This window comes from Scleropages formosus, chromosome 5, assembly GCF_900964775.1.
Source record: "Scleropages formosus chromosome 5, fSclFor1.1, whole genome shotgun sequence".
Taxonomy (NCBI): Eukaryota; Metazoa; Chordata; class Actinopteri; order Osteoglossiformes; family Osteoglossidae; genus Scleropages; species Scleropages formosus.
The window spans coordinates 7,335,912-7,363,479 of NC_041810.1; the positions used below are offsets into that span (position 1 = coordinate 7,335,912).

At 51.4% G+C, this 27,568-nt stretch overlaps 2 protein-coding genes across 2 annotated transcripts; one reads left to right on the forward strand and one right to left on the reverse strand.

Moving 5' to 3' along the window:
• Positions 1-848: 848 nt before the first annotated feature.
• On the forward strand, positions 849-5,109 carry LOC108926409 (zinc finger and BTB domain-containing protein 8A-like). Its single transcript, XM_029251856.1, has 5 exons — positions 849-1,740; positions 2,654-2,872; positions 2,926-2,939; positions 3,148-3,564; positions 3,862-5,109. Exons 1-5 carry the CDS (start codon positions 849-851, stop codon positions 4,117-4,119), a joined length of 1,800 nt encoding a protein of 599 aa, XP_029107689.1. The 3' UTR covers positions 4,120-5,109.
• Positions 5,110-15,808: 10,699 nt separating this feature from the next.
• LOC108926408 (fibrous sheath CABYR-binding protein-like) lies at positions 15,809-26,920 on the reverse strand. The gene is made up of 6 exons (XM_029252367.1): positions 26,776-26,920; positions 23,145-23,202; positions 22,908-22,995; positions 22,201-22,802; positions 19,869-19,997; positions 15,809-18,533 (listed from the first exon to the last, which is right to left on the reverse strand). The coding sequence occupies exons 1-6, from the start codon at positions 26,907-26,909 to the stop codon at positions 18,048-18,050; spliced, it is 1,497 nt and encodes a 498-aa protein (XP_029108200.1). The 5' UTR covers positions 26,910-26,920; the 3' UTR covers positions 15,809-18,047.
• Positions 26,921-27,568: the final 648 nt, after the last annotated feature.

The window sequence follows — 27,568 nt, forward strand, 5'->3', positions numbered from 1 at the left end:
TCACACCCGAGGAGCGGGGGAGGTGCGGAATTAAGAAAGTCAATTAGAGGAGAACTCTGCGGGGCTGCGTGAGGTCAGAGGTCAAAGGGCAGCTCGGCCTATTAAGGGATTCTTTTGTTTGAGTTATTTGTGCTGTAAGGCGTTGGCTTTTCCAGACTCACCGGTGCAGAAAACCTTGTTAGTGATTGTTCTCTGTGGATCGCGGGGCGGTAATTGAGACCGGTGCCCCGAAAGAGTCCGGGGAGCGCTGAGTGGCCCACGGCCATGCAGCGAACTGCAAGAGCCCAAAGAGACAGAAGGAGGAAGGATGTGGGGCTTTGCTTTGCTCCTGCCACCTCCAAGGAGCCAACATGGTGTCGCTTTGCCCACGGCCAGGTACACGCAGGCCGCTTTGCTTTACCCTGGTGTGGGACGACTTTGCTGGTCTCACAGTCAGTGGCTGTTACCAAATTTTGACACTCTCAACCAGCATGGATGGCATCGCAGCGTACTTCAGACGCACAACCTTCAGTCAGGGTAACAGCTGGTTGGACGGTCCTTCATTCTTCAACAGGATGCCGAGTCAAAACACTATCTGGAGAAGGACAGCGAAAGATAACTCAGACAAACAACCTGGATGTAAAAGATCAATGATGGCAAAAAGCAAGTTTCGTCCAGTCCTACTCAAACTTGACTGGTACTGTACAAAATCTCTATGATCTCCAGTCTCCTGATGTCCAATCATTGCATCCTTTATTTGTCTCTATTTGATCAGAGCACTGAACGTGTTGTCTTGTGCCTCCAGAAACTGCGAAGTCGAAGAAACTGCCGGAACGTCTGCTAGAAGCAGCAGGTGCACAGAGGAGGAGATGGAGATTGAGTCTCACTACCGGCAACTCCTGCGGGAGCTGGACGAGCAGCGACGCCAAGGCATCCTGTGTGACGTGAGCGTGGTGGTGGAGGGACGCCCTTTTGCTGCACACAGGAACGTGTTGCTGGGCAGCAGCCGCTACTTCAAAACACTGTACAGCAGCTGGACAGAGGCGGAGCCAGAGCCGGTGCCAGGGGGAAACCCTAACGCTGTCACGCACCTGGACATTGTCACTGCTAGAGCCTTCGAGGCCATCCTGGACTTCATGTACTCGGCCCGTCTGGTGCTCACAGGCGCCAATGTCATTGAGGTGATGTCGGCCGCCAGCTACCTGCAGATGACAGATGTAGTGCAGGCTTGCCACGCCTTCATCCGGGCCACCCTGGATATCAGCCTCCGCTCCAGACTGGTCAAAAAGCTGGCTGAGGTCGACGTGAACTCATCGCTTCCGTCATCAGCAATGTCCGGCAGTAAGACTTCCTCCTTGTTAGCACCGAGGACTGACCCAGACAAGTCCTTGGATGACTCGCTCATCACCAGCAGCCAAAAGGGCAGTAGGGTCCTCAGAAGGGTCAAGCAAGGGAAATCCAGCCATACATGCCAGGAGGAAGCCTTAATGCACACCTTGTGGGACCAGCCCACCAAGACCATAGGGGAGCAGACTTCCCCCAGCAGCCCGAGGGGCAGCCAAGGCCAACATCACATGGCTTTCCTGGGGGAGCTGGCCCAAAGGCAGGCTGCAGGCTCCAAGAGGCGGAAGAACCGCAAGAACAAGGACACGGTGCGGCACATCACAGAGCAGGTGGAGTGCGGTGTTGGTCCGAGCGAGCTGTCGATGTTCGCTCTTTTATCTGCTTCTGGCTTAAGCAGCAGCAACCGAGAAACCTCAGGTATTGGATGCCCAGCCTTTGTCAGTCCTGCTCCCGAACCCTTTCCTCCTGAAGCCTTTCATCTGTTCTTGTAAACCCCAACACAACCAACAGTGTTGCTGAGGGCAGGAAGGTGGGGCCTCTCTCTAATGGGTACTTAAGGTTGTTAGATTGAGGCTCAAGGTCTGCTGCTCTCACTCCGTCTCGCTGCCCTCGAGATCCCGTCTTGTTTTTTTTAACCTTGAGCGAGCGTTCCTCATGGCTGCTCTCATGGAGATGGCCAGGGAGTGGGAGGCATAAGCAAAGAGGGGTAGGCAGGAAATGATCCCAGTCTGAAGGGGGTGGGCCAGAGAACGTGGGTGATTACGCATAGGATAATGAACGGAGCCGAGGGGAACACCTAGAAGGGTTCCGGATTTGCGACGCTATTAATTTCTTCGGGACAGTTTTGCTTTGTATGCAAAAAATGTCCTTCAAGCTGAGAGAAGATTTAGAAAAGCAACAATTCTCAGTCTCCTGCCCCCACCCTGTAAAAAAGTATGGCTAAATGGTACTCTCCCCCATCCCCCGTTTGTCTTTAGCGAGCATTGAAACATCACTCACAGAGAGCCAGACTGAAGAGCCCCATGTTCTCCAGATGACCATGAGCTCATAGCCCTTTCAGACACTCCCCTAACCAGCCGCTCCACCTCCCACCCCACAGCTCTCTCATGTTCACTCTTCCTGTAAAATGTTAGAAATAGAAATACACAGCCTATAAGTGTATCGTTTTATCCTTCTACAGAGCTGGATGAAACAACAAATCTCGTTATAGGGATGCTGCTCACTGCATTCTTTGAGGTTCAACAGCAGGATGTTTTGTGGGATTTGAACCTGACGACCTGTGGTTACGACCCCTGATCTCATCCGGTCTGACGACTCCTCCTCCACCTAGGTGCTCGCACTGCAGCAGATGAGCAGCTTCTATCAGGTGTCCGCACTGATGAGGGAGACCCCAGAGAGGAGGAGGCATGGTCAGCAAGGGGCTGGGAACACCATCACCTGCAAGGGGAGCTCTCTGGCACTAACGGAATTCTGCCCCTCCACCGCTCACTGCTGGGTGCAGACCCCACCCTGTCCTTGGAGCAGACGCCCAGCGGGGGGAACGTGTCCTGTAAGTACGCCTCCCGTACCTGGGTTTACCCCCCGGTTTCCCTCTTGCTGTAGTGCCCCTGATTCAGGTACTTTCCCTGAACACATGGAGTAAAACTGAACTGTAGAAAGGGGTAATTCGCTGTAAGAAGATGGGAAAATCACTGTAAACTGCGTTAAAGAAAAGTGTCCTCAAAGTAAAAAGATGTAAATGCAGCACCTTCCGTGTTCAGAACCCCCTCCGAATGAAGCCACTTTAGAGAGTCAGTGAACAATGCTTCAATTCCCTGGTTAAAGAACATTTTCAAAGTGACAAGAAGAGGTGACAAAAGGAACAGAGTAAAAGTACTTGAGCGAAAGGAAAAAGTCTCTGTGCCAAGAAGCACAGAGAAAAGTACAATTTCTCCAAAAAAGGGTAAAAGTAGCGCATTACTGCCCGCCTCCATTCAAACAACTCCATGGCAACGGTTCCAACAACTACGGCCCCCACTGCCCAGTTCCCGTCACCTCCCTCCTCCTCTCTCTGCTCCGTGCGCAGCCACTGACTGCGCAGTCGGCGGCAGGAAGTTCCACTGCCCCTGCTGCAGCTTTTCGGCCGTGCACCAGTGCATCCTGCGACGACACCTGCGCTCGCACACGGGCGAGAGGCCCTACCCCTGCGCCACCTGCGGCAAGACCTTCACCCGCCGAGAGCACATGAAGAGGCACGCGCAGGTGGGTGTCGGGACACATCCCTGCAGGCAGGGGGCAGCACCGCACACAACGGCACCGACGTACTACTGAGTCGCTGCCGCAGTGATGCAGGAATGTCTCAACAAAGAGCGAGGATCGCGGGTAATCGCAACATCCACACAATGTGAGCAGGAGCTCCTGTGCAGACAGAGAGCATCGTGGGTAAGATGACTAAAGTGACGCATTGCACAAACACAAACGGAGGGGAGCGGGGGTGGTCACTACTGACTTGCGCTTGAGGTGTGTGATCTTCACAGGTGCTGTGTGTTCGTCCACCAGGTGCACAGCAAGGACACGAAGTTCACCTGCAAGGTGTGCGGTCAGATGTTTCCAAGCGCAGCCGCTGTGGGCGTCAGGCGCGGCTCTCGCCGGCACGCCGTCTGCTCCTCCTGCTCTGGCTCCAACGGCCAACGGGGGTCGCCGATGCACCCAGAGGACACAGAGACGGCGGAACAGGAGGAGGCTGACAGCGGCTGGAAGGACAACTCAGGAACACCTGCGGAGGAGGAGCCGAAGGAAAGAGAGGAGAGAGGGTAGAGGGACGGCGATTTCCTCAGGGTTTCCAAGTGGAAAATAACCGGCGGTCCAGAGGGCGGTGACACTGACCAAAGCGAAGAGCGCTGTCCCCCGTCCTATGGGACACTGCGCATGCTGGACTCGTTCCAACTATTACGTGTTTCTTTTAATTTCGTCACCTTAACCGTTTCCATGATGCAGAATGGTTGAAGACCACCAAGGGGCGAGAGACGGTGACAGCCGATGGCGCCGTCCTCCCTCTCGTCTCTTGCTGGCGCTCAAGGCTCCCAACAAACCGCTCTGTCTCACTGCTCGAACCTCAGGCCACTCCAGCACCCCTTGGAGCATGCAGTGTCTTATTTCCTCGATTTATGCTACCAAAATCGTGCAGTTTTGGAATCCATAGCATTCTGAGCCGTTTTTATGGTCTTTTTATCACACACAAGCCATTCAGAAGCACATTTCCAGAACCTTCTTTGTCCATGTTTATTCACAGAGCTTGTTTTGATATACATCTATACACAAGATCAAGATGATTGATTAGATTTTTTTCAAAATTTTCCTGTTACTAATGGAAAACTGCAACAAGAGTGACACAATGTGTGTGTTGCACTGAAACTGATGCAGAAAACAGCCTAATATTCATTTTCAGCTCTTTAATGTTACTCTCAGTGAGTTTCTGCCTTTGTGGGTATGGAGTCACGTTGAAGCTGAAGACGAATCTGAAGGTACTGCTGTACCTGTGGACACTTCACTAGTGCCCCCCACTGGACACAGCGCAGCCATGCACTGCTTGGATCAACCTGAACTGTCACGCTGAGTGTGACAGGGTACACTCCGGACGGGACGCCAGTCCATCGCAAGGCAATCTCACACCCACGCGCACACACACACACACACAATCAAGAGCAACTTAGAGTCACCAGCTGACCTGCGGAACGACTGTTGGACAGTTTTCAAGGTCCTTTTCATCTGTAATAATTTTATTTAGCTTTGACATTATGTTTATATATCGGGACATACCTGTGAAACATGAGAATAATGGTTGATTTCTGAGTTTTATCAATAAATGTTGAACAGTCTTATGGATTTTCTGATGCGTTCTGCTTGGGAAACCAGCAAAATCGACCAGCGAAGACCATCTAAGGTACAACTACATCTGGAGACGGAAGAAGCTCGATCCTCTTGGGGATCGCCCATCTTTACCCCGGTGTCCCTAATGACAGGTGATGTGGGTCACATCCCACCATGACTGAGTTCTCGACCGAGCCCACATGGCACTTCCGGAAAATGTTTATTTAAAAAGCTCTCTGCAGTAAATGGGTAACTAAGGCTTCATGGTGTCGGTCTCTTTCAGTCTGGACGGAGATGCGAAGGCTAGAAGAGGCGCCACCCTCTGACAGGCAATGGAATTACCGTATGGGGTCAGGAGTATAATAAATACGGAACCTATATTTTGGGAAGTGACAGCTAAATTTAACTTTGGTGACAAATCTGCGTCTCTTGGCTTCGAGGCCCACAGCAATGGTCTGTGATGGTTTTTTGTGACCGTAAAAACAGCAACGGCGACAAACAATTATTAAAAAAAAAACAAACAAAAACAACAACACACATGTGCTTTGGACCTGAGGGTCGGAGTCATTTGGATACCTGGCTCCTGTGGCAGCTCTGTAAGCTAGGATGGAAGTGGACAGTGCTCCGTTGGTTCTGTTCACTGGGACTTAGTGGGCAAACGAGCTCACCTTCATGTTGCCGATGTGAGCAAAGTGACCAAAAGATGTGACCTTGGAAGAGCAGGAGGTGAAAGGTCACAAGGACACACACACATACAGTGCATTTCAACCCAGCTGTGGCTTCAGCTGAATCTCACCACACGTCCTTCGGAAGTGTTAGGGGGTGACTGCCATAAATGGCTCGTCCCTGTGTCACTGGGGTCTGCCCTGGAGCATGCTGGGATTCCTGTGCAGTGTGTGACCTGAGACAGACAAATACAAATCACGTGAGAGCGTAACATGTCCCACACCTTTCAACGCGAGTCACTGCAACAACAAAGGTCCACAGTTTGTGGCTGATGAGCAGCTGTAGAGAAAGTGTGGCCACAGTCTGGAGGCAGAGTCAAGACTGACCACCTGGCAGGTGTGGCTAGTGCACATGTGGTAGAGTGCGGAGGATGCTGATTGGCTGAGAGGGTTGGGGTGGCAGATTCCCATCTTCCCATCTACACAAAGTCCTCTTCTCCTTCACTGTCCCCCCACTCCTCAGTGCACCTGCAGGCACATGCACGGAAACACACCGACACGCTCAGAAAGGCGCACGCACACGCAAAGACAAACACACACAACCTTTCCAGCAACCCCAGAAAAGGGATGGGAAGTTTGTTTGGCACTGTGGCCAGCAGGGGGCAGTACTGCACAGTCCTGTCATACAGAGCTCCAAGCGATTGAAGAATCAACATTAAGATAACATTGTATTGGCCAAGTACGTCTGAACGTACAAGGATTTTCACTTGGTCGGTGCTCATTTAGTCACACTTAATCCGAAAGAAGAATGGAAATTAAAATGTTCACTGTAGGAAAGAAACGAAAGCTGGTTGCTTGTATTGTAATTGGGCAAAAATGGAAACAGGGATGCTGAACTGGATAAACATGGAAAGATTTACTAATAATAATGATACTGAGATTTTTTTCATCGCTGACGTCTAACACGGCCATTGTTTGCTGATCTATAAAACCAGATTCAGAGCTATGGCCAACTGTGGGCGGAGTCTGAATGAAATTAGCATAAGGCCACACCTGGCACGGGCGGACGAGCCGGATGTGAGTTTGGATCGCCGAGGAGGTACTCGAAACTTTGGCACTGTTTTTCCACAGGAACTTGAACATGAGTTTAATCGGGTTCTGTAAGGCAATGTGTCAGACCAGAAAGGGGTAATAAAGGGACAGAGTAGCAGTCAAGGAGATGTGATCCCAAATCATACTGCAAGCAGATCCCTATCCTGATGCTCAACAAGCCCCTCAGCATTCATCGGTCCATTGATACCACAAGTGAGCAATGCTTCGCCCAACATATCTTCTGCCTGCCATGATGAGGGTTGTCATACAGGAAGTAGGTGGACTCCCACTCCTCTGTGCTGAGAATGTCGGAGGAGAGCGTGGAGGTCTGGCCAACACCTATGGGTAATGGTGGGGATAAGGTGAAGTGCACTGAGCGATCGGTGGTGTCCCAGCTGCAGCTCCCCCGGCGCGACTCGCCAAGAGACTCCTTTTCCTAGGAGACTCTGGAACTGCGGCTGTGCAACACCACAAGTTGGTAAGAGCCATCTATGTCAATATTTCCATTAACTCCAAGCTACTTCAGAATTGTATCAAAATTTAAAACAAAAATAAAAATGCTATTCCCACAAACAATTTCAATTCATCTACTCAGCACCCCAACACTCCTCATCTTGTTATTGATCCCCAACACTCAGGAAGACCAGGCAAGGCTGTCAAGGCTGTGGAAAGGGAGTTTGGATTTTTGGGAAATACATATCCAAAGAAAGTGCTCTTAAATTAATAAAGGCAATGCATTCCATAAGATATTGATGGTGAGTAACCCCACAGCAGTCTCCAGCTACGATGGTCTACACAACAAGAATTGATGATTGTTGAGCTCCTCAACAGAAGCAACAAGGCACTCAAACGATTACAAATTACTGTCCTGTTTTGGCTTTAATGGGAAACAGGACTGGTATTTAGTATCTGACATTGCACGAATGAGGCCTTGAGCTCTGCGGCAGTGCCAGCAGCAAACTCATTTGACGAGCTTATAATCACTGAGCGGCTAAAAAGAAGAGTAATGACGTCCTAAAATAGTGCCAAAATAATTTATCAACAAAATTTTCTACTGCTGAGTTCGATAAACTGAAAAATCTCCCATCTGAAAAAATTGGCTTCGGAACACATCCAGGGATGTGACAAAGCAGATGAAATATAGCTTGCCAAGTCATGCAGTGCTACTTAGACCTGGACAGGATGACATGCAAGACAGTGACTCAAATTCATGTCCTGGTTCAACTGTTGTCTTGCACGGAAAACTCGCAGCACAGAAAGTGAAACAAACAGAAGTAGTCGCAGTAAAATAGTCATTTCTGAGAAAACAACAGCAAGGTGGCCCAGTGGGTAGCATTCACACCTCACATCTCCTGGGTTGTGGCTTGGAGTCTGAATCCAGTTCAGTCTGCATGGAGTTTTCAAGTTTGCCCGAGTTCCATTTGGGTTTAATACAGCACCCGTACATGTGTAAATGTGCTGCTTGCGGCGGTCCTAAAGATACATCTGCAGTGTGGGGTCTACCTGAGGAGGTGCTACCTATGTGAGACCTACCTGGGGTTTCCAACAGAGTGCCGTGGAACAGAGAGGTGAGACCTGCAGCTGCCGTCGCATCCTTGTCAGCATGAGTTGTGGGCCTCTTGCAGCACATGGTAGTTTCACCAGGAGCCGGTGGGACTATCCCTCATGGGATTCATCGTACGCCAGCCTATAACAGAGGACCACGATCATCTGAAAATGCAAACACAACGCAGAGTTTCTTCATTGTCTCTGTGTCAAAAGAATCAGGGAAGTATCGGGAAGAATCCGCGATGGCGAAATCATTTTGTTTGAGGTCACAACTATTGAATGTATGATGGAGGAATTGAATGAATCACCTTTCTCCATCAGCATTCAGTGGAAATTCACAAAGAAGCATTTCAGGAAGTTCTGAGGACCCTCCCTGAGCTCATATGTGTAGCCCCCCGCTACCTTTGTTCACATGTTGCTGTATTGCTGTGTGTTTGGTTGCTTTCATTATTGTTGGTGTGTAATAGTTTTTGTATTAATATGGAGAGATATGGTTTTGTAAGCTGTTGGAATGTTTTTTGTGTGTGTTTGAGTAGTTTTTCCCCCGTTGTTTATTGGGCAGTCAGGTGTCGATTTCTTATTAGCCTGGCAGTGCTACTAGGAGCGCGACAAGAGAGAAAAAAGACGAGGCACGAAGCGCTGGCTGGAAATTTGCACAGTCTGTTAAAATGATTGTTCATCAAGATAAGGGGGGTTGTATCGGTGTGTAATGCTGTAAAACAGGAGGGTGAGCCGTGTTTGGTGCCGTCTTCGCTCGGTAATAAATCCCGGACGAGCCTCTATGTGTAGCTCCCCCCTACTTCTCATTGCGATTTTTTTCTGAGGATCATCATGGCGTACCTCAGTACCTCTGTGAACCCCTTCGCATGGGAGGTGAATCAGCGGGGTCTAAGGAAATGTAAACTTGAGATGTGTCTACTGGAGCTGACGAATTTGAGGCGTTTGACTCTCACCAGGGTGACGAGGGACCCAGTATTGCATAGCTGTCCTTTGTACAGCTCTATATTTCATGTGCAGCTGCACTGTTCTCGTGAGATTGAGCCTCCCCTACGGCACTTAGCGACCAGAGCCCTTGTGTTTTTTCTCTTCCAGAAAACACATTACGAACACACTCAATGTTACACCACTGGAATTAAAGAAAAAGAGAAGAAATGTTTAATACCGAACCAGGTAGTTCACACCCTTACCATCGTGTTCTGGTTCCCTCAAAGAAAATAAAAAAAACATAATACCCAGGGTTTTGTAGCTCAGTTTATGGTGCCATATCGTTGTAGCACGTGGTGGAGCTCATTTGTCCACCTCGAGGAAAATACTGTAACGATCTGCGTTACTGTGTTCGAGCGGGAAATGTGTTTATTGTAATTGGTTCGATTTCGGTGACGTATGGGGAATATAAGGGGGTGATTGTGTCTGCCAGGGGGAAAAAGAAGAGGGAGCCTGGGGTCGCTAAGCAGGCTGGGAAGGCTGGCTTGAGGCGCAGCAGGTCCTGAAGGAAACGGGGTCCTCGGACGGAGAGCATTATTTTCCCTGTGTGCTGGTGTCCAAATAAATCGTTCGAGATAAACGTTGGTTTGGGTGCGGTGGCACAGTGGATTGGACCGGGTCCTGCTCTCCGGTGGGTCTGGGGTTCGAGCCCCGCTTGGGGTGCCTTGCAATGGACTGGCGCCCCGTCCTGGGTGCGTCCCCTCTCCCTCCAGCCTTTTGCCCTGTGTTGCGGGGTTAGGCTCCGGCTCCCCGCGACCCCTTATGGGACAAGTGGTTTCAGATGATATGTGTGTGTGTGTGTGTGTGTGTGAGACTGAGATTAACATTGTCTCTGCATCCTTCTTCAGCCCATCCAAACCCACAGCACCACGCACCACAATACTGTCTGTACTCACTGCTCCTCGGAAACTCCAGAAAAAAACACTGTTAGCAAGCACTTTGCTCCAGTCCTCTGTCCAATGGGAGCAGTGTGGGGGCGAAGCCTGTGCAGATGCGAAGCCGGGTCCTTCGGCATGTAGTGGTGAGTCCCGAGCACCTCTAGTGCACCAGCTTGGGTGGCAGCTCAGAAACCCGGGCCAAAAGTGTCCCTCGCACATATACGCACATACATTTATACATACACTTTCTTCTCCTTCAACTACCGCAGCTGATAGCTAACCAGCCACATTCCACCGCGTGGTTAGTGCTCGCATAGTTTAGTAGAGTTACCGAGTGAAGACAGCACCAAACACGGCTCACCCTCCGATTTTAGAGGGTCACACACTGATATACCCCCCCACCCCCCAACTTAATGAACAACAGTCATTATAATGGACTGTGGCAACTTACAAGCAGCGCTTCGTGCCTCTTTTTTCCAACGGGGGAGAACATAGATCCTAAAAGTTGGAGAACTACTCAAACACACAAGAAAAATTCCAACAGCTTACAAAACCATACCCCTCTCCATATTAATACAAAACTATAACACACCAGTAATAATTAAACCATCCAAACACACAGCAATAGAACATGCGAACAAAGGTAGCAGGGGAGCCACACATGGATCCAGCTCTTCATCTTTAGTACCAACTTAGTGTTTGTCACAAGGAAGAGAAACATCTGCTGTCACACTTTATTTCTCAATGTGTAGGACATGCTTGACAGTTGCTGCACGGAGTGACTTCAAGGATCATGTCGAGGAAGGAAAGCAAGTGTACCGTTTCATTTTTCATGACATTGGCTGTTACAGCACAAGACTGGGAGTGATCTGCTCACTGGAACACAGCAACGCAGAAGTTCTCCACATTTGAGCAGCGGAGTCAGCCAGGTCGCCACATGTCTCATTAGGCAGAGGGACGCGTTTCCGCACATCGGCAGGTGGAGCGGCGGGTCAGAAACAAGACAGAAGACCAGAAAGGGCAGGTGATGGAGCAGCAGATAGAAAACAAGACAGAGTAGATGGTACAACACCGAAGTACTCCCTTGGCAGAACACCAGGGAGAAGAGCTGGTGGAACACCAAAGAGTCCCCCAGGTAGAACAGTTGGCTGGACTCATGGTACAACCTTAAGTGGACACCAGAACTATCCCCAAGTTACACCAATAAAACAACAGGTAGCTGGTCTACACTGTCCACTCTACACAGGCCTGCTGCGTGTGCTAGAGAGTGATGAGTCGTGAATCTTGATCTGCAGACCAAACCCACAACAACAGTCTCATGTGACCTTCCGTCAACTGAAGGAACATCAACTTCTGAACATTAATTACTCTTTAAAAATTAAAAACCAACACTTCCACTTCGCAAGAGACCTCCTACATCTCTTGTTTGCCTTCTACATTTTTCTTTATACCTTCTCATACTTCTCACACTTTGAAGCAGCACAATAAAATCTCTGCAACCCGCTGAAAAATCTGTTTTTGCTCATAAGATCTGGTTAGCGATTCTGTGTCATGGTTCATGTTCTTCACCGCACGCAACTGATGAAGCCTTTGACAAATATCAGTCCCAGTCTTTCTTTTTCAGTTCAACACCCCTCACTGTACCTGAGTGTTCCATAAGAGTTTTCTTCTGTCTTCTCTGACTTCGTGTTGACGAAAGGCTTTTTTTACCCAGAAAAGCTTTACTGTTTGGCTATTTTGAAGGCCAATATTGCAAGTGATAGCAATGCTGCAATTTCTGCAATGTTCCTGTTGATCCCAACCCAGATCCTAACCCCAGTCCTAACCCCAACCACAATGTCATCTCTAGACTCATTTATGGCCAGAGAAAACTGGCACGAAGGAGTCGAGAACAGAGAATGTGAGCAGAGCTCAATAAAACATCTCACTCTTTTCATGGAATTTTTTTTAAACCATGGATGGATGAAGATGTATGCATGTACAGTCCCATTAATTGGGACAGCTGGTAGTGTAGTGGTTTACATTACTGCCTTTGGCTCTGAAGGTTGCAGGTTTGATTCCTACCTCTGACTGTAGTACCCTTGAGCAAGGTACCTACCCTAAATTGCTCCACTGAAGTTTCCCAGATGTATAAATGTGTAAAGAATCGTAACCTTAACAATGTAAGTGAGTTTGGAGAAAAGTGTCAGTTAAATTAATAAATATAAATGTGAGGTATTTGTCATTAAAGCATCAGAGAGCACTGATCAGACCATTTCTTGCGGACGACCTCATATGGGCAGAGAGTCCAACAGCGTAGACAAGGCAGAGCCTCTTGCTCTTTGGACACATGACCAACAGTCCGCAACAAGTGGGATATTCCTCAGCGAGCATCAGAGATCGGAAGCGCAGAGCACGGGTGCAAGACCCCTGAGCGGCTCCTTGGTGGAAGCGCAGAGAGCCACGCAGAGCCTCAAGGTTAAACTATAACCATGGCAACAAACCCACCAATCAGAGTGCGAGCAGTTGCCACGCTGACTGCAAACTTTTGTTTTGAGGTGACCTACTTTCTTCTTTTTCTTTTTTTGTTAGCTAAGCGTGTATATATGTGCACTCATATAAACACACATGCAGAAACACAGCCACACACTGAAATATACACGAAACACATAAATACACACTTACATTAAACACACGTAGTTGTTCACACACTTATAAAGATTGCATTTACTGACGTATGTTGCTTACATCAATACATATACTGTATATACTTGTCTGAGTAAAAATTACCCAGCTGCATAAATAGGTAAATCGCTGTCAGTAGCCTAGTGTAGAAAAATCACATTGTAAGTCACCTTGGCTTGGACGAAAATGTCAGATAAATTAATAAATCAGATAAACCACAATAATTTCTGTGTAAAAAAAGAGTGAGCAGTCATTTAGTGGTATAGATACACAACAAAACCTGTCCTGTCATTGTCACCGCTGTGCTTTAAGTGCACACTGCTACATCACAAATTAAATGCAATTTTCCTGATGAAACAGAACAAAAAAGAAGAATGAAACAGGACGAAACAGAAACTCTCGGGTTTTCTGTGAACAGGCGCCATAGTGACGCACCGTTCAATCCAAACAGGATTCAACGAACTGAAAAATGCCGCACTCATTTTTTTCACCGTTACATCAAAGTCCGACACAATTAGAGGGAAAGCAGAGAGTGTGGAGCCTCTTCCCTGCATTTAAAAGTGATCGTGGGAGTGCCCTGAACCTCACACAGGGTACATATAGCTGTGCTATACCCAGTCCATACAGCTGTGCTACACCCAGTCCGTACAGCTGTGCCATACCCAGTCCGTACAGGTGTGCTATACCCAGTCCGTACAGCTGTGCCATACCCAGTCCGTACAGGTGTGCTATACAAAGTCCCTACAGCTGTGCTACACCCAGTCCGTACAGCTGTCAGCTGTGCTACACCCAGTCCGTACAGCTGCGCTATACCCAGTCTATACAGCTGTGCTATACCCAGTCCATACAGCTGTGCTACACCCAGTCCATACAGCTGTGCCATACCCAGTCCATACAGCTGTGCCATACCCAGTCCGTACAGCTGTGCTACACCCAGCTGTGCTACACCCAGTCCGTACAGCTGCGCTATACCCAGTCTATACAGCTGTCAGCTGTACTACACCCAGTCCATACAGCTGTGCTACACCCAGTCCGTACAGCTGCGCTATACCCAGTCTATACAGCTGTGCTATACCCAGTCCATACAGCTGTGCTACACCCAGTCCATACAGCTGTGCCATACCCAGTCCATACAGCTGTGCCATACCCAGTCCGTACAGCTGTGCTACACCCAGCTGTGCTACACCCAGTCCGTACAGGTGTGACATATCCAGTCCGTACAGGTGTGACATACCCAGTCCGTACAGCTGTGCTACACCCAGTCCGTACAGCTCTGCCATACCCAGTCCGTACAGCTGTGCTACACCCAGTCTGTAGAGCTTGTACCTCCACAGGGATAGAGATATAAATGCAAGACTCCAGTTTTTGTGTTTCCTTTTTCCTTTCAGCTGTTTGCCAGTTGAAAGTGACTATAAATGCAACAGCCCCCACCCCCGCAGCACCCGCCCTGCAAAAAACTGCAATCCAATTTCACGGTGCCCTTTGTTTTGCATGTTTCAGCACGAAGGTTTTGAACACTTCTGTTTCTGAGCACCGCAACATCGAGGTGTTTCTGCGGAGCACAGGGTCTGCTCGCATGCAGGATGGAAGCCGACTTGGACGCTTACTTCCATTTGTGTTTGTTTTTGTCTGTGCGTGTGTGTGTGTTTGTGCCATTGGGAATGAGTTTTGACATTGTATGGAAAATGGCAAATTTTGTCATGTTGCTTCCTGAATTAAAAAGAAAATCTCCAAAAGCACCATGTTGGAAGTGCTCTTACCTTGAGCTGCAGTTGAGCCCGTGGAGCCAAGGCTTCAGATAGACAGTTGATCCTGCTGGGTGGGAAACAGTGAGCTGCAACACATTGAGCTACTTTGAATGAATCTTAAATCATCCTGGAGCACCAACCAGAGTATCTTTCTGATGTTCTGGTAAATAAATCCAGGAAATGCGTGGGACTCGGGCAGGGGGCTAATAATGCCGCCTTGGCTCACCCACAAGACGGGCCATATAAGCCAAGTAAACATAAGGAGAACAAACCACATGGTTTTGTGTGCCTAATTAAGTGGAAAAAGCTTCCAAGCTCAGACCCAGAAGTGACCTGGTGCAGGTCCAGCAGACGGACTGCGAAACGCAGTGGGTGCAACTGTCCATCTGCACAGGGCTTGCCGCGAGGCCCGCAGCCAGCAGCCGGATTCATTCAGTCATGTCTCAATTAGCAATAATTAGAACCCAGAGAATGTATTAGAAGGCACAGTCAATTATGACAAGTGGTAGAAAACTCCCCATTAGCTAGAAGTCATGGCTCACCATCAACCTCTGTTTTGCTGATCAAATTTTTCCAAGGCAACTTACAGCATGGAATACACAACTTTAACATGATTTAGCCAGTCACCAAGTACTGTATTCCACCCTTCCAAGGTCCCCAGATGATAGGTGGTGTTCACCTGCGTTAGGGTTAGCCCTTTTGAACGTAATATTCTTTAAATAATATTTTTAATTACCTTTGATATGCTTAGGTTTGGGGTTGCTGGGTTAAGACACATTTATGGCATTTATTAAAAAGTCACAGAGACATTCAAAGAAAGGAATGCAGTGTAGGCTGTATATCAGGAATATTCTTCAACTTAGATAATAATATAATTCTTCACTTTATAAATAGATTAAAGGTGCTTTCATCTTGTGACCAAAGCTGCTGAGAAGAAACATGAGCCCTGTGAACAGCATCTATTTTAAGAGGCTGCTTTATTACAAAAGTATAAACTTCACTTTAACATTGTTATGAATAATTTTGATATAAAACATTACAATCTTTTGCACTTGAGCACTTGATAACACACAACCCTGTAATTGTTAGGCAAACATACAATATAGCTGCCACACTAAAATTCATGTTGGACTTTTAACTTCAGATTTTTATCAGAACCGAAAACTGAGACACGTGATCTGAATTCACATCAAAACCATCGCAGCTGGGAGCGAATAGTCATTCCGAACACAAACCAAAATGAGCAAAAGTTAAATCTGTTATTTTTCTTTTTTTTCTCAGAAAACATCAAGGTTATTATTCTCTTTTGCAACATGTACACACATCGGGTCGACAGATAAAGCACAACATGTGCCAAACTCAAAGATGCAGCTCAACATATTTGATCTTTTCAGTTCGTTTCACGTCCGCCAATGGAGTCTGTCACTGGAGTAGCTGTCTTTTTCTCTTTTTTTTTCTTGTTTTTTTTTTTTTTTTTTTGCAGGCATGAGACAGCAGTCATCCACCGCGTGGCAGTGCGGTCCAGTCCCCCGAAGCAAAGGACCGTCAGAATGGCGGTCAGCCGGAGACGGCGTCACTCCTGCGGCCTGTAGGGCTCCTCGCGCCTCCCGGCCACAAGGGGGCACCATCCCGCAGAGGTTCTGCAGGAAACGAGTTTCCCACGTTGGCGGGTGGTGGTCCCAGCCAAACAGGCACGCCTTCCACACGGGCCTGCAAAGACGTCGCGGCGGATGGGAGAGTTCGGGCATGCAGGAGCGCCGACACTCCGGAGTCACATTGTGCTCTTTGACAAGAACCAAAGAAACGAAACCGAAAAACAAGAAATAACAAACATAAACGTTACGACAGCAGCAAAGAAACCATTTCCAAGTACCACTACAGGATTCCTAAAGGCATGCACCTCGAAGCATGCAGGCCGCAACGGCGGCATAAACGAAACACACACGCACAAACGGCGGCGGGCGAGCGTGTGCGTGGCGGAGTCTCCGCCCTTCAGGGCTGCGCTCAAAGAAAAATCGTGATGGATCAAGAGAAAAGATACAGTGCATCCGCGGCCCCCGGGTGACGGGGCACACGGCCGGTTTCTATACAGCAACATTGTGTCTTTCGCAGAGTTTCCTTTTGCATCTCGGAAGAAGGTAACTGTTAACGTATCGGCTGTTCTCAGTGGCGTATTCTCTCCTTTCCCTGAGCTGCTTCCTTCTCACACTTTGTTCCGCTTCCTTCTTCCTTCTGTCGTCGTCCACACGGTGTTTCTCTACGCTCGCTGGGTCGTGGCAAGCTTCCGGAAGATTCCCCGCGCTCTTCCGCTTTCCTCAAATGGTGGACACCTCGGAAACAGCGATGCTCGGAGCCCGAGAGGGGGGTGCGGACATGGTGGGGGCAGTCGGGGTGCTGGCTGGGGGGGGGGACTGGGCTCCGGGAATGCCTTATTGTCGCAGTACCTCCTGGTGCATCCAGATACCCCCGCGTTGGAAGGAGCCTTCATTTCTGGGGCTGACGTTCCTTCGAGCTCCGCCAGGAAACGTGTTATGCTTTGGATTCGATCAACGGGGCCCCTTCTCACTCGAGTGTGTAACTCCCACACAGAGTCTTTTAAAGTGCAGTCTCCAGCTGGAAGGAGCTCCTTCTTGGAGTTCACGTTTAGGGAAATAAGTAAGATGCATTCGGTAATAATTAATCAGTTACACGTTACTAAATAGCCCAACTGCGGTTTTCCACCTGCTCCAAATTGCACTGGAATTTGCCGTATTTAAAGGAAGGTTAATGTTGCAGTTTGTGCTTACGTTTCTGTACGGTCAAGAGGTGGATTGTGCATAAACTCTGTGTGTGTGTGTGTGTGTGTGTGCGAGCGCGCGCGTGTGTGTGGGTGGGGTCGGTGGGCTGGGCGCCACAGGTAGGAGAGTCCTGCTACAGCGGTCTTGACCACACTGGAGCACCTGGGCTTCTCCTGATCACCAGTGACCATTGGTGTTGGAAAGACAGCTCGAAGCTCAAAGATCCGGGTGCTGCGGCTCTGCACCTGCCGACCTTTCCGAAGTACGGTAAACATGGGTAACGAGGGCGAGTCATTGTGCAACAGGCAGAAATGGAAGAGGACATGTACTACACAGCATCACGTTTTCATTCGGGTTCCTAACCAGTCAGACGGTCTCGTAGAGGGCAGGGAAGCGGTTCGAGTCTCTCCAGCGAACGCCCCCTAGTTGAGTGCTGCACTCACTCTGCGCTCTGCTTCCACTCCGAAGGGGCGGAGCAACGCAGGCGGATTGCCGACCGGGAGCTCGGAGGGAAGGACCTTACAGGCCCGTGACGTACATCTCCATGCCGTCGTTGAAGGTGAAGATGGTGGTGGTGCTAGAGGTGGGCAGACCCTGCCGGACGTCGCTGATGCTCTCGTAGAGCACCTCCGCGGTGGGACCCTTGACGGGCGGAGGAGGCTGCTGCGGCGGCTGCGTCGGCTTCTTCTTCCTGGGCTTGAGCGTGGCGTTGGGCGGCCGCTCCCGTTTCCAAGCAGCGTCAACGGCCTCATAGGCGGGGTCTGACTCCTCTGCTGCCCCGCCCCCTGCTGGCCACACCTTATCACCGATGGCCTCGTAGCAGGGGTCTTCCTGTTGGGCGCCCCCCGACCACGACTGGGGCTTGACCACCACGCTGAACCCGGCCGAGGCGCCCTCCCGCGCCAGGGTCCTGTGTCCGTTGTTATCTCTGTTGGGAGGGGGGGAGCCAGGCGTTGGTCGCTTCTTCTTCAGGGTTTTGCTCACCTTAGAGTACACCTCCGATGCCTGTAAGGTGTGACAGGGGGCGGGAGTTAAACACCTGGGGCTTCACCAGAGCACAGCGCACATGGCTCCTTGTGTCGCAAGCAGGTCGGTTCCAAATTTATTTTTAGTGGCACCTGGGTTCGAAACCCCGCTCTAGTACTGTTGAGGGCACTTGCCCTGAACTGATACAGTAAAAATTACGCTGCTGTATAAACGGGTAAATCAGTGGCTGCGGAGAGCCAGTGACCACATAACTGCAGAAATGGAGAGTCGTCTCGGACAAACGGCCACGCCGGAATAAATAAAGATATCAGACCCTGGGGAACCTTCTCAGACACCTGAAAACGTTTCAACATTTTTCAGAATTTCGCTCTGGGTGCCTTTCTTTTTAAAGGCATAAATAAATGTGCAGGCAGTGTGACCGTGGACCGAACACACGCCCCGGCGGTTCGCTCCCGGGGACAGTTGATCTCTCACTTCGGCCCTTTCCTGTCTAATTGTGCCCCGTGTGCTGAAAGGAGCGAAACGCTGCGATCCATTTGGACAGCCTGCGCTTCCGGAACCCTCCGGCACCCACCGTCAAATTATGGGTCACCGCCATTGTCCTGCCGTCCATGGAACGCCAGGCTGTGTCAGCTGATGGGCCCGTGTTAAAGACACGTTGCAAGGCCCTTTGTTCGCATGCGAACAGTGTTTGTGGTCGTTGGATGCGAGCGCTGGTCTCGGTGCTCTGGTGCACTCGGTGGCCCAGAACACGTCCCTCTGAAAGCCTGAGTGGGGTTGTTCCCATCAGCGATTACAGTTTTGCATCTCACGGCCGGTCGAGTTCAACTCACGTTTGCACCACGAGTGCAGCGACCTCGCAGCTCACAAAGAATCTCTTCGCCAAGCCGGTCACCGTATTTCCCTCATTTACACAGCCGGGTATTTTACGGCATTTTACCGTATTTTAGCGCATTTCAGGGAACAGCTGTAGCTACAGCGAGGCTTGAACCCCCAAGCAGCTTTTTGGGCAGGCACACGCAAGCATATGATTCCTCCCGACGTACCTTTGAGAACATGTTCATGACAAACAGCTTAAATAAAAGATCTAGTAAATTAGGACAAGTGTGTGACACTCGGGGGAGTGTGCTGGTTCATCGAGCGTGGAACCATGTCCTTGTGTTCCTCTCGATAGTTTAACGAGGCCATTCGTTGAACCGGCTCAAAGGTACAACAGAAATTCCCTTTTCCCATGCTGTGGCCCACAACTCCCCAGTCACAGTGTGTTTCCTTAACCACTCCGCCCTCCGCTGGCCATGCAGGTGTGTGTCATTTGCAGTTCCCGAACGGAACGAGAGCCACGGCCGACAGGACCTGATGCCCCCCGCCTTCTGCGCTGGGGGGGTTCAAGGGGCACGGGGGCTTGGGCTGGAACATGGCGATGTCGTCGTCCTCGGGGGGCTTCCATATGTACTCCTCCCCGTTCCCCATGAACACCGCCTCCTGTCGGGCAGAGCACAGACAAGCAGGGGGCGGTTAAGGAGACTCAAAGGGAAATTCAGCATTTGTCCGCATCCGGGGCCCTTTCCGCGTACAGGAGCCCAAAGAGACACGGATTCCGCCTTTTCTCCGTCTTCTTCCTTTTCTCCGTTTCAGGCATCAAGGATGTTTTCATAATACAGGAAAACTTCTCCCATGAAAGCAAAAGAGGCGCTTTATGCTACACAGGGCTTCACGACTGCGCCGAGTGGGCGTCTCCTCGGTGGATTGCCCTGGAAACACTCCATTTCTCGAGAAGAAGAAAGCTCGTATCTCTTTTCCTGCCGAGTTTATGCTGTTTACACCCAAGTGGTTGAGGACTAAATTTAGGCACTACATTACCGTGCTTTACCTGCCTGCGTGCCAGCCAGGCTATTTATTCGCTGTGATTCGGCATTCCTTTCCCACACACAAACAGAGGCAGACGCGCATACGCACACACACACACACGCACGCACACACACGCATACACACGCGCGCCCGTACACACGCTAGCTGGCAGGGTGCCGAGGATTTACATAACCACCTGCAGCGTGTTGGCCATTCATACCAAGACCTGGTGCTGGAGAAGAGCGGAGCGCCGGCACGTGGGCCCATCTTACTCACAGATGCAGGGAGACATATGTGTCTCTTTCACACACACGCTCCCACACATACACACAGAAGTCAAGTGAATAGTTAGTCATGCATTTTAAGGAGAAGTATGTCGTCTGCACAAACGCATATGTACAAAAATGATACGCGTGTCTGAAACGCAAACAACAGCTGGTGGTCACACGGGTCCCGCACGAGTGACCGTGACCCAATCGGCCTCCTGTACTAGATACCTGGGACCGGTCAGCCACCTACATATTTCATTGCGGACCAATCGGTTGCGTAGCTTGTTCATTCCAGACCGATCGGCCTCCGGTATGTGTCAGCATCCCGTCGAATACACAGGGGGCCAATCGGCCTCCGGCGTAAGTGCGACGGTAGACCAATGATTCACCTGCATCATTTACTCAGGTCACTTGAAAAATTGCGCTGGAGCAATCAGCCACTTGAAAAATCTCGCTGGACCAATCAGCCACATGCAAAACTACGCTGGAACCAATCAGCCGCTGCACCGCAGAGCAATGTAAGCGTTATGACCCTACAATGTACGATGCCCTCTCATGGTCATCTGGTCCCCATCTTATCATGAATATTAAACCTCAGTCTAGGCTGCAGGAAATTCACAGCGGTCACGTCCGGCACGAAGGACCCGATCGTTTTCGTACACTTCGTTTCGCCCTCGGGTGACCCCACGCCATGCGGAACTCTGCTTTGTTTCCTGGAATCGGCCAACGAACGGATCAGCAGGCTACGGATGAGTAGCCCACTAACCTTCATTTTTTGGAGACGACGGCATTCCCAGGGTGTCGGCGCTGACGTTGACGCGGAGGTTGCAGACCGAAGCACCTGAAGAACCGTTTTCCTCGCGTTTGTTTACCGTGGGCTCGAAATCTCCCTGTTTCAGGGGATTGCATCATTTGTGCGGAAAGGGCTGCGTCGGCTCTCAATGAATGCTAAGTACCGTACGGCAGAGCCGCGGCGAGCTCTCGCTCGGGCCGAGCTTCACTCTGCCACAGGGTGGCGCTCGCACAGCCGAACCGAGACAATGGCGGCAACCTGGCTCACGAGGTGTACTTTTACCGCATGTCCATTTACGCCGCTGGAACGCTGGAATTGGAGGGCCGTATGCCCAGCTGGAGATCGATAACAACGTGAGGGACGTTACGTGTTTTAGGGACGAATCAGCGAGCGATCGGAACTCAACGGGAGTTTATTCTAAAATCTTTCCTAATGTGGCTCATAGCTAAAAAAAAGCGTTTCGTTTATGATAGTATTATTATGGCAGCGATGTCCAAGATTTTTACAGGTGCAGATCCACAAGTAAACTGAGTGATATCTGCGTCATTAACCATTTAGTGACTGAGACCCGGGGAGACGCACAGGGCGCCGGCGTGTAAACGCTGAACAAGATCTCGAGTCCGGCCCCTCTCTCAGTTAAGGCAAGATGTTCTCCGATGCTCGTACAGTTTTGCCCCGTCGCAAACAACAGCACGCCGTCGCCACAAGGCAGCTTCCTTCCTCCGAAGATCACGGACATTGCCGGACAGAAAGAGCGGCTGTCCGAGCTACGCACCTTGGGGAAGGAGTGAAGGTGGAAGGGCTCCATGTTTTTCCTGGTGATCTTTTGGCTGTGGGGGTGTGGCGGGGGCGGGGCGTGGTGCTGCGGGGGCGGGGCATGGTGCAGGTCCGTGTTCGAATGACGCTGCTGCTCCCTGTCCCCCAGCTCCGCTACTCCGTCCTTCCGCGTCACCTTGTCGGCCTTCCTCACCTTCCTCACGCAGGCGTACTCGGCGGTCACGGAGTCCGGGCCGGGGACCGGGGCCGCCGGTATGACCGGGACCTCGACGCCAATGGTGCCGCCCACCTCGTCCGCGCCGTCCGCGTGCTCCGGGCTGTGGGGGGCCGGCGTGTTGGCAGGCACCGGTGGTGCGGGCGTGTCCGTCTCGCCGGCCCGCCCGCCCACCATCTCGTAGAGCGCGTCATCGGGGCAGCAGCGGGTGGGCGAGCCTCGGCGGCCCACCTCCGAGTACGTGTGCTCGCGGTCCTCGCCGCCTCCGGCCGACGGGATCTGGGGCAGCTGGCGGGTCGTGGGGCAGCGCAGGTCCGAGTTGGAGCGGCGGCGCCGGCTGGGCAGCAGCAGGAGGTCCATGCTGGCCGGACGGCTCTTGGAGACGCCTGCGGACGACACAGTTGGGTAAAGAGGAGACGCGCGTAATGAGCTGTGGTGGACAGGAAGCTGGACAGCGACGGTTGCACCGATGCGGAGTTTGCTTCACTCACTCTTGCCATTGCAGTTGGGTTTGTTCATCTGGTGAAGCTTGGTGTCGGACTTGCTGATGGACCGCAGCTTCGACTGGCGGAGCCGACTCTGCAAGGCACGGTCCGGGTGTGAGTGTGTGCGCGTGTTAGAGAACCGCACACGTAAAGTATTGCAGGACGGATGTACGTTCATGCACAGCGCTCGGTGCGTTTCCAAACACGGGGCGGTCAGACATGCACTAAGACACTCACGCATACCATGTCCATAATCCTGTGCTTCGTCCCTTCCGCGGGGACATTGTTGGACTTCCCTTTCCTGAAAGAGGAGAAGGACAGAAGAGCAGCAGCTCAGCGCCTTGTCAGACGCACAGAGAAAACGTGAAATTACCACGGAATTACCACCTTGGAGTGTGAAATTATGAAGTCGCTGATTTAGTTATTTAGTCGCTGAAGTGACAGCAGGTGGCGCAATGGTTAGAGCTGCTACCTTGCACTTGTAGGACACAGGTTCCAACCCCAGCTCCGGCAGCCATGCCCTTGGACAAAGTACTCACCCTGAATTCATGCGGTAAAATTTTCCAGCTGTGTATATAAATGGGTAAATAAGCAACTTAACAGGGTAAGTTGCTTTGGAGAAGAGCATCAGCAAAATAGAGAGATAATGATCAGATCTGAGCTACATCCCATTAACTGAAACTCGCCCCCACACTCCCAACAGGAATGGGCGGGGCTTCCGTGCATCACTTCTTGTTGTGCAGATTGCTTTTTTCACGCGGCGCGGGTCATACGGCACACGCCAGGTCAGCCAGGGCCACCCAGAGCAACAGCAGCAGCAGCAGCAGCACATCCGCCACTGGTGGCGATGGGCAACCTGCAGCCACCTGACAGCCCTGCAGGGGGCGCTACCGCACTGGTCATTCAAAAGACCTGTCTGGCATGGCTACTCTTCCAGTTACGGGGCTGTTCAGTTCACACTTGACGGATGCTTTGTGTTTGTAAGAACAGACACTTGTATTTTGTTTCTAACATTATTCCAGTACTGATGCATTTACATTTTTTATCAAAGGAGATTAGAGAGCTGTGTGCGTGAGCTGGGCTGCGATGAAACACACAGTGTTATTGCTCCTTGCACTGGTATCTCCTGAAGCCTTAGCGACTGGCGTCTGCACATAGCCAGGCCCCACCCCCACTCGCCCCACCCCCTCGTCTCTGCACGAGCCCTGGGGCAGTGGGGGGTCTGAGCAATAAATGGAATGCCAAGAAGGGGGGCACCTGAAACGGCTTGACAAGCTCTGCATGCATCCCCCCCCCCGATGTCCGTATCTTCTCATACACCCTCCTCCGCCTCTCCGTTCGTTTAGGTGTGGGGCGGCGTCGAGGACCCCCCCTCCCCCCCCCTCCCACCATGGCCCAGTTCAGCATGACTAACGCAGCCTCATGGTTTCCACTCCTCTGTCTGCATCCCACTTTTGTTTGTTTGTTTGTTTGTGTCTTCCTTTTTCTCAGGGTGACGTAGTACTGGGAGGGGGGGTTTGAAACAGATATTCCCAGCCCCAAACTCCCCTGTTCCAGACACAGAATGTTCCGGAAAAGCTGGCTGTGCGCTGCATTCTGATCTCGACGACACCGTGTATTTGATAAAACGCGAGCCCTGGACCCCCACCCGGTCGCCCCTCCCCCCCGAGCACCCACAGCTCATCGACGGGGAGGAAGAACAATAACCCCGGTGCCGTGATGAGTGACTCAGGCGCTGTGATGACAGAGCGAATAGCTGTGTGTGCAGCGATGGCGGCCAAACGCGAGGGAAACACACGGCGCCGTCTTCTCCGAGGGTCGCATGAAATCTGTTTGCCGTACCCCTAGCAACAGGGGCCACGAGGAAGAGCCTGATTGGCTCCCCGCTTTCAAAAAAAACATTTAAGACTCTGTGTCCCCCTTCTTTGTCTGCTGGAGAATACCCCCTCCTGGCATGTGCGGGGAGACCGCCCCCGTGATAACCGGCGCTCGACATGCCTTCGCGAGGCATCTGATCCGTTCTGACAATAAGTTGCATTAGCATTCGCGGCGCGCTCCCTGTGCACCGCGGCGGAGGGTGAGCAAGGAGGGGAGCCGAGGGGGTGGGAGGCGCGGCCAGTAAGGGAGCCCGACACTGAGTCACCAAGGCCGCAGGTTTTTTCACACCGTGCCGAAGCGCGCGGCCGCTCCGGTCGCTGCGGACCTCCCGGGACGGGCGCCACGCAAGGGCGGCCGGAAGGACACGCCGATGTGCGCCGCTGCGCCAGACAGGGACCGCCGTCCTGGAGGACTAACAGATGTGGCACAGACAGATGTGGCACAGACAGGTGCGGCACAGCTGTAACAGCGCACGCTGACCGTGGCGCCGTGCTGCCGAGAACACGAGGGGCCGATGAGGCGCCGACGAGGTGCCGACGAGGTGCCGACGAGGCCACGCCCGCCGCACACAATAAGCTGCGGCGGGAGCTGTGAAATGCGGATCCAACAGCAGGGCTGCGGGGGCAGCAGGTGGCGCTGGGCTCGAGTCGGTGCCTGGCGTTTGGAGGGCCTTTCAGTCCCACCTCCTCCTGTAGTACCCTTGATCGAGATATTTACCCGGTAAAAATGGCCCTGCTTTTTAAATGGGTAAATCAGAGTACGCAGGTTAATATTGCGAGCCGCTTTGGAGAAAAGCGTCGGCTAAAGGAGTAGCTGTAAGCGTAAGGCCCCTCTTAGCGCTCGAACCTGCAGCCCCATTGGCAGGTGGAGCCTCTTTGCAGCTAAGCTAAGTGCCGTTTCCATGAGCATTTCGACCCTCGTGGCAGCATTAGTGCGGCTCCAACAGGCGTCGAAAGGCCGGGCAGTTTACCTGCTCTTTGTCTCCCCTGTGAAAGTCGGAAAGTTCTCAGACGCGCGGTCGACTCTACCGTTCACGCACTCAGCCTTTCCTACTGCCACTCTGCGAACCCGTAACCAGCTCACGGCGGAACCCGTTTCCTGAGCCGGCGAGGTCGGAAGGGTCAAATGTAGTTAACGCACTGCTACGACCCGGCCAGTCCGATGTCACCGCAATGCGACAAGCCGTCCCACTAGATGTAATGAAAAACCGTGGTTCTGAACAAAGTGATTCTTCCCAGAGCGCGAAACACATGAACGCATTTACATTTAATCTTCTAGCTGAGTCTCTTTTTCAAACCAACTTACAGCGTTCAACCAATTACCCTGGTTTACCTTGCAATCCACCTGGGTAATGTTTTCGGTGTCAGTTCCGGTAACTACCTCGATCAAAGCTGCTACAGCAGGAGTGGAATTTGAACCCGAGGCCTTTGAGAACCAGGCAGCAGTTCTAACGATTACGCCACCTGCTGGAAATATAATAACTAGCCCTAATGTTACAAAGCCACATAGTGTTTAAAATACTTGATTTTGCCCATGAGCTCATTTGTTACCAGGAATAAGTGACTTAGAAGGACGAAGGCAGTAAAATGAGTGAATGGATTATTGGTTTTAAGGAATTCCACCATTTGTAGTTGAGATTACAGGCTCGAACTCAGTTCCAACCCATTCCTGCCTCCATGACTAATTTGACGCTGTTTGCCTTTTACCATGTTTTGGCAGAATTTAACCAACCGGCAGGGCATGTCCTCTGCAGAGGAAAATAACAAATGTTTTACCTCAATGGTACAACAGCAGTGTGTCTCCTGGGACCCAAACCTCCGCTGTCAAGGTTCCTGACCCTAACTCAGTCCTAACCCTAACCGTTACCTCCAGCTGTCTGCTGTTGGAGATACCATTACCATGAACAGGTCAAAAAATCAAACACATCAACAGGTTGCCATGGTGACACTTGATGAGGGGGTAGGGGGCTGGGTGTGGAGGACAGGCGGAGTCTCACCTCTGGCAGCCCACACAGAGCAGCACGATGAGGATGGTGACCACGAAGGCGGAGGCGGCGGCAATGGCCCCCAACAGCAGCACCTTGCCGTAGGGAGGAGCGGTGAAGTTCACGCCGTCCTGCATCGAGGCCATGTGAGAGGGCCAGCTTGCGCACGCACACACACACACACACACACACACACACACACACACACACACACACACGCTCACACACACACTCACGCGCACGCACGCACACTCACAGTCACGCTCACCGTCACGCACGCTCACAGACACACGCTCCCAGGGTGCACTCTTCCACGTCTGCACAAGGGAGAGAGAAACAAGGAGGGGTTAAACGCACACGGTGGTGGACGCAGGAGATAAACTAGCGAGATGGCTGGGGGGACCAGGTGGGCCACGGTCGAGTTCCTGTTCTCCACATCTCTGACAGGGGTCGTGGAGGTCAGCACATCTACAGGTCCACGGTGTGGCCAAGGACTGCTTCCCGGTGGAGCGTAGATGTTCAAAGGACTGGTGCCACAAGCTTTGAGAAAGCCACGAATGTTGTCACTGGCTATCGTGAACACGTATTTTCGCAGAGCGCCACATGGCATCAAGAAGACGGAGGAAAAAGTTCAGAGGACGGATTCCAGCGGTCAAGGTAGATGGTGGTTGTCGCCATATTCTGAATCGGCGACCGGTCGAGAAGGTTTATTATTCATAGATATGAATTACTGGAGCAGTCGAGAGAAAGGCAGCTGGAAAACCAGGCGTCCCCCTCAGAGCTCATCGGGTCCAAGGAGCGCACT

What these genes read in the sequence shown, in the direction of transcription:
- LOC108926409 (XM_029251856.1), top strand. Translation starts at nt 849, where the DNA reads ATGGAGATTGAGTCTCACTACCGGCAACTCCTGCGGGAGCTGGACGAG. An exon ending in CAGCAACCGAGAAACCTCAG is followed by an intron (nt 1,741 to 2,653) that starts GTATTGGATGCC and finishes TCCTCCACCTAG; the next exon opens with GTGCTCGCACTGCAGCAGAT. An exon ending in ACATGAAGAGGCACGCGCAG is followed by an intron (nt 3,565 to 3,861) that starts GTGGGTGTCGGG and finishes TTCGTCCACCAG; the next exon opens with GTGCACAGCAAGGACACGAA.
- LOC108926408 (XM_029252367.1), bottom strand. Translation starts at nt 26,909, where the DNA reads ATGGCCTCGATGCAGGACGGCGTGAACTTCACCGCTCCTCCCTACGGC. An exon ending in AGCACAGGATTATGGACATG is followed by an intron (nt 22,996 to 23,144) that starts GTATGCGTGAGT and finishes CGTGCCTTGCAG; the next exon opens with AGTCGGCTCCGCCAGTCGAA. An exon ending in ACCTTCACTCCTTCCCCAAG is followed by an intron (nt 19,998 to 22,200) that starts GTGCGTAGCTCG and finishes TCTGCCCGACAG; the next exon opens with GAGGCGGTGTTCATGGGGAA.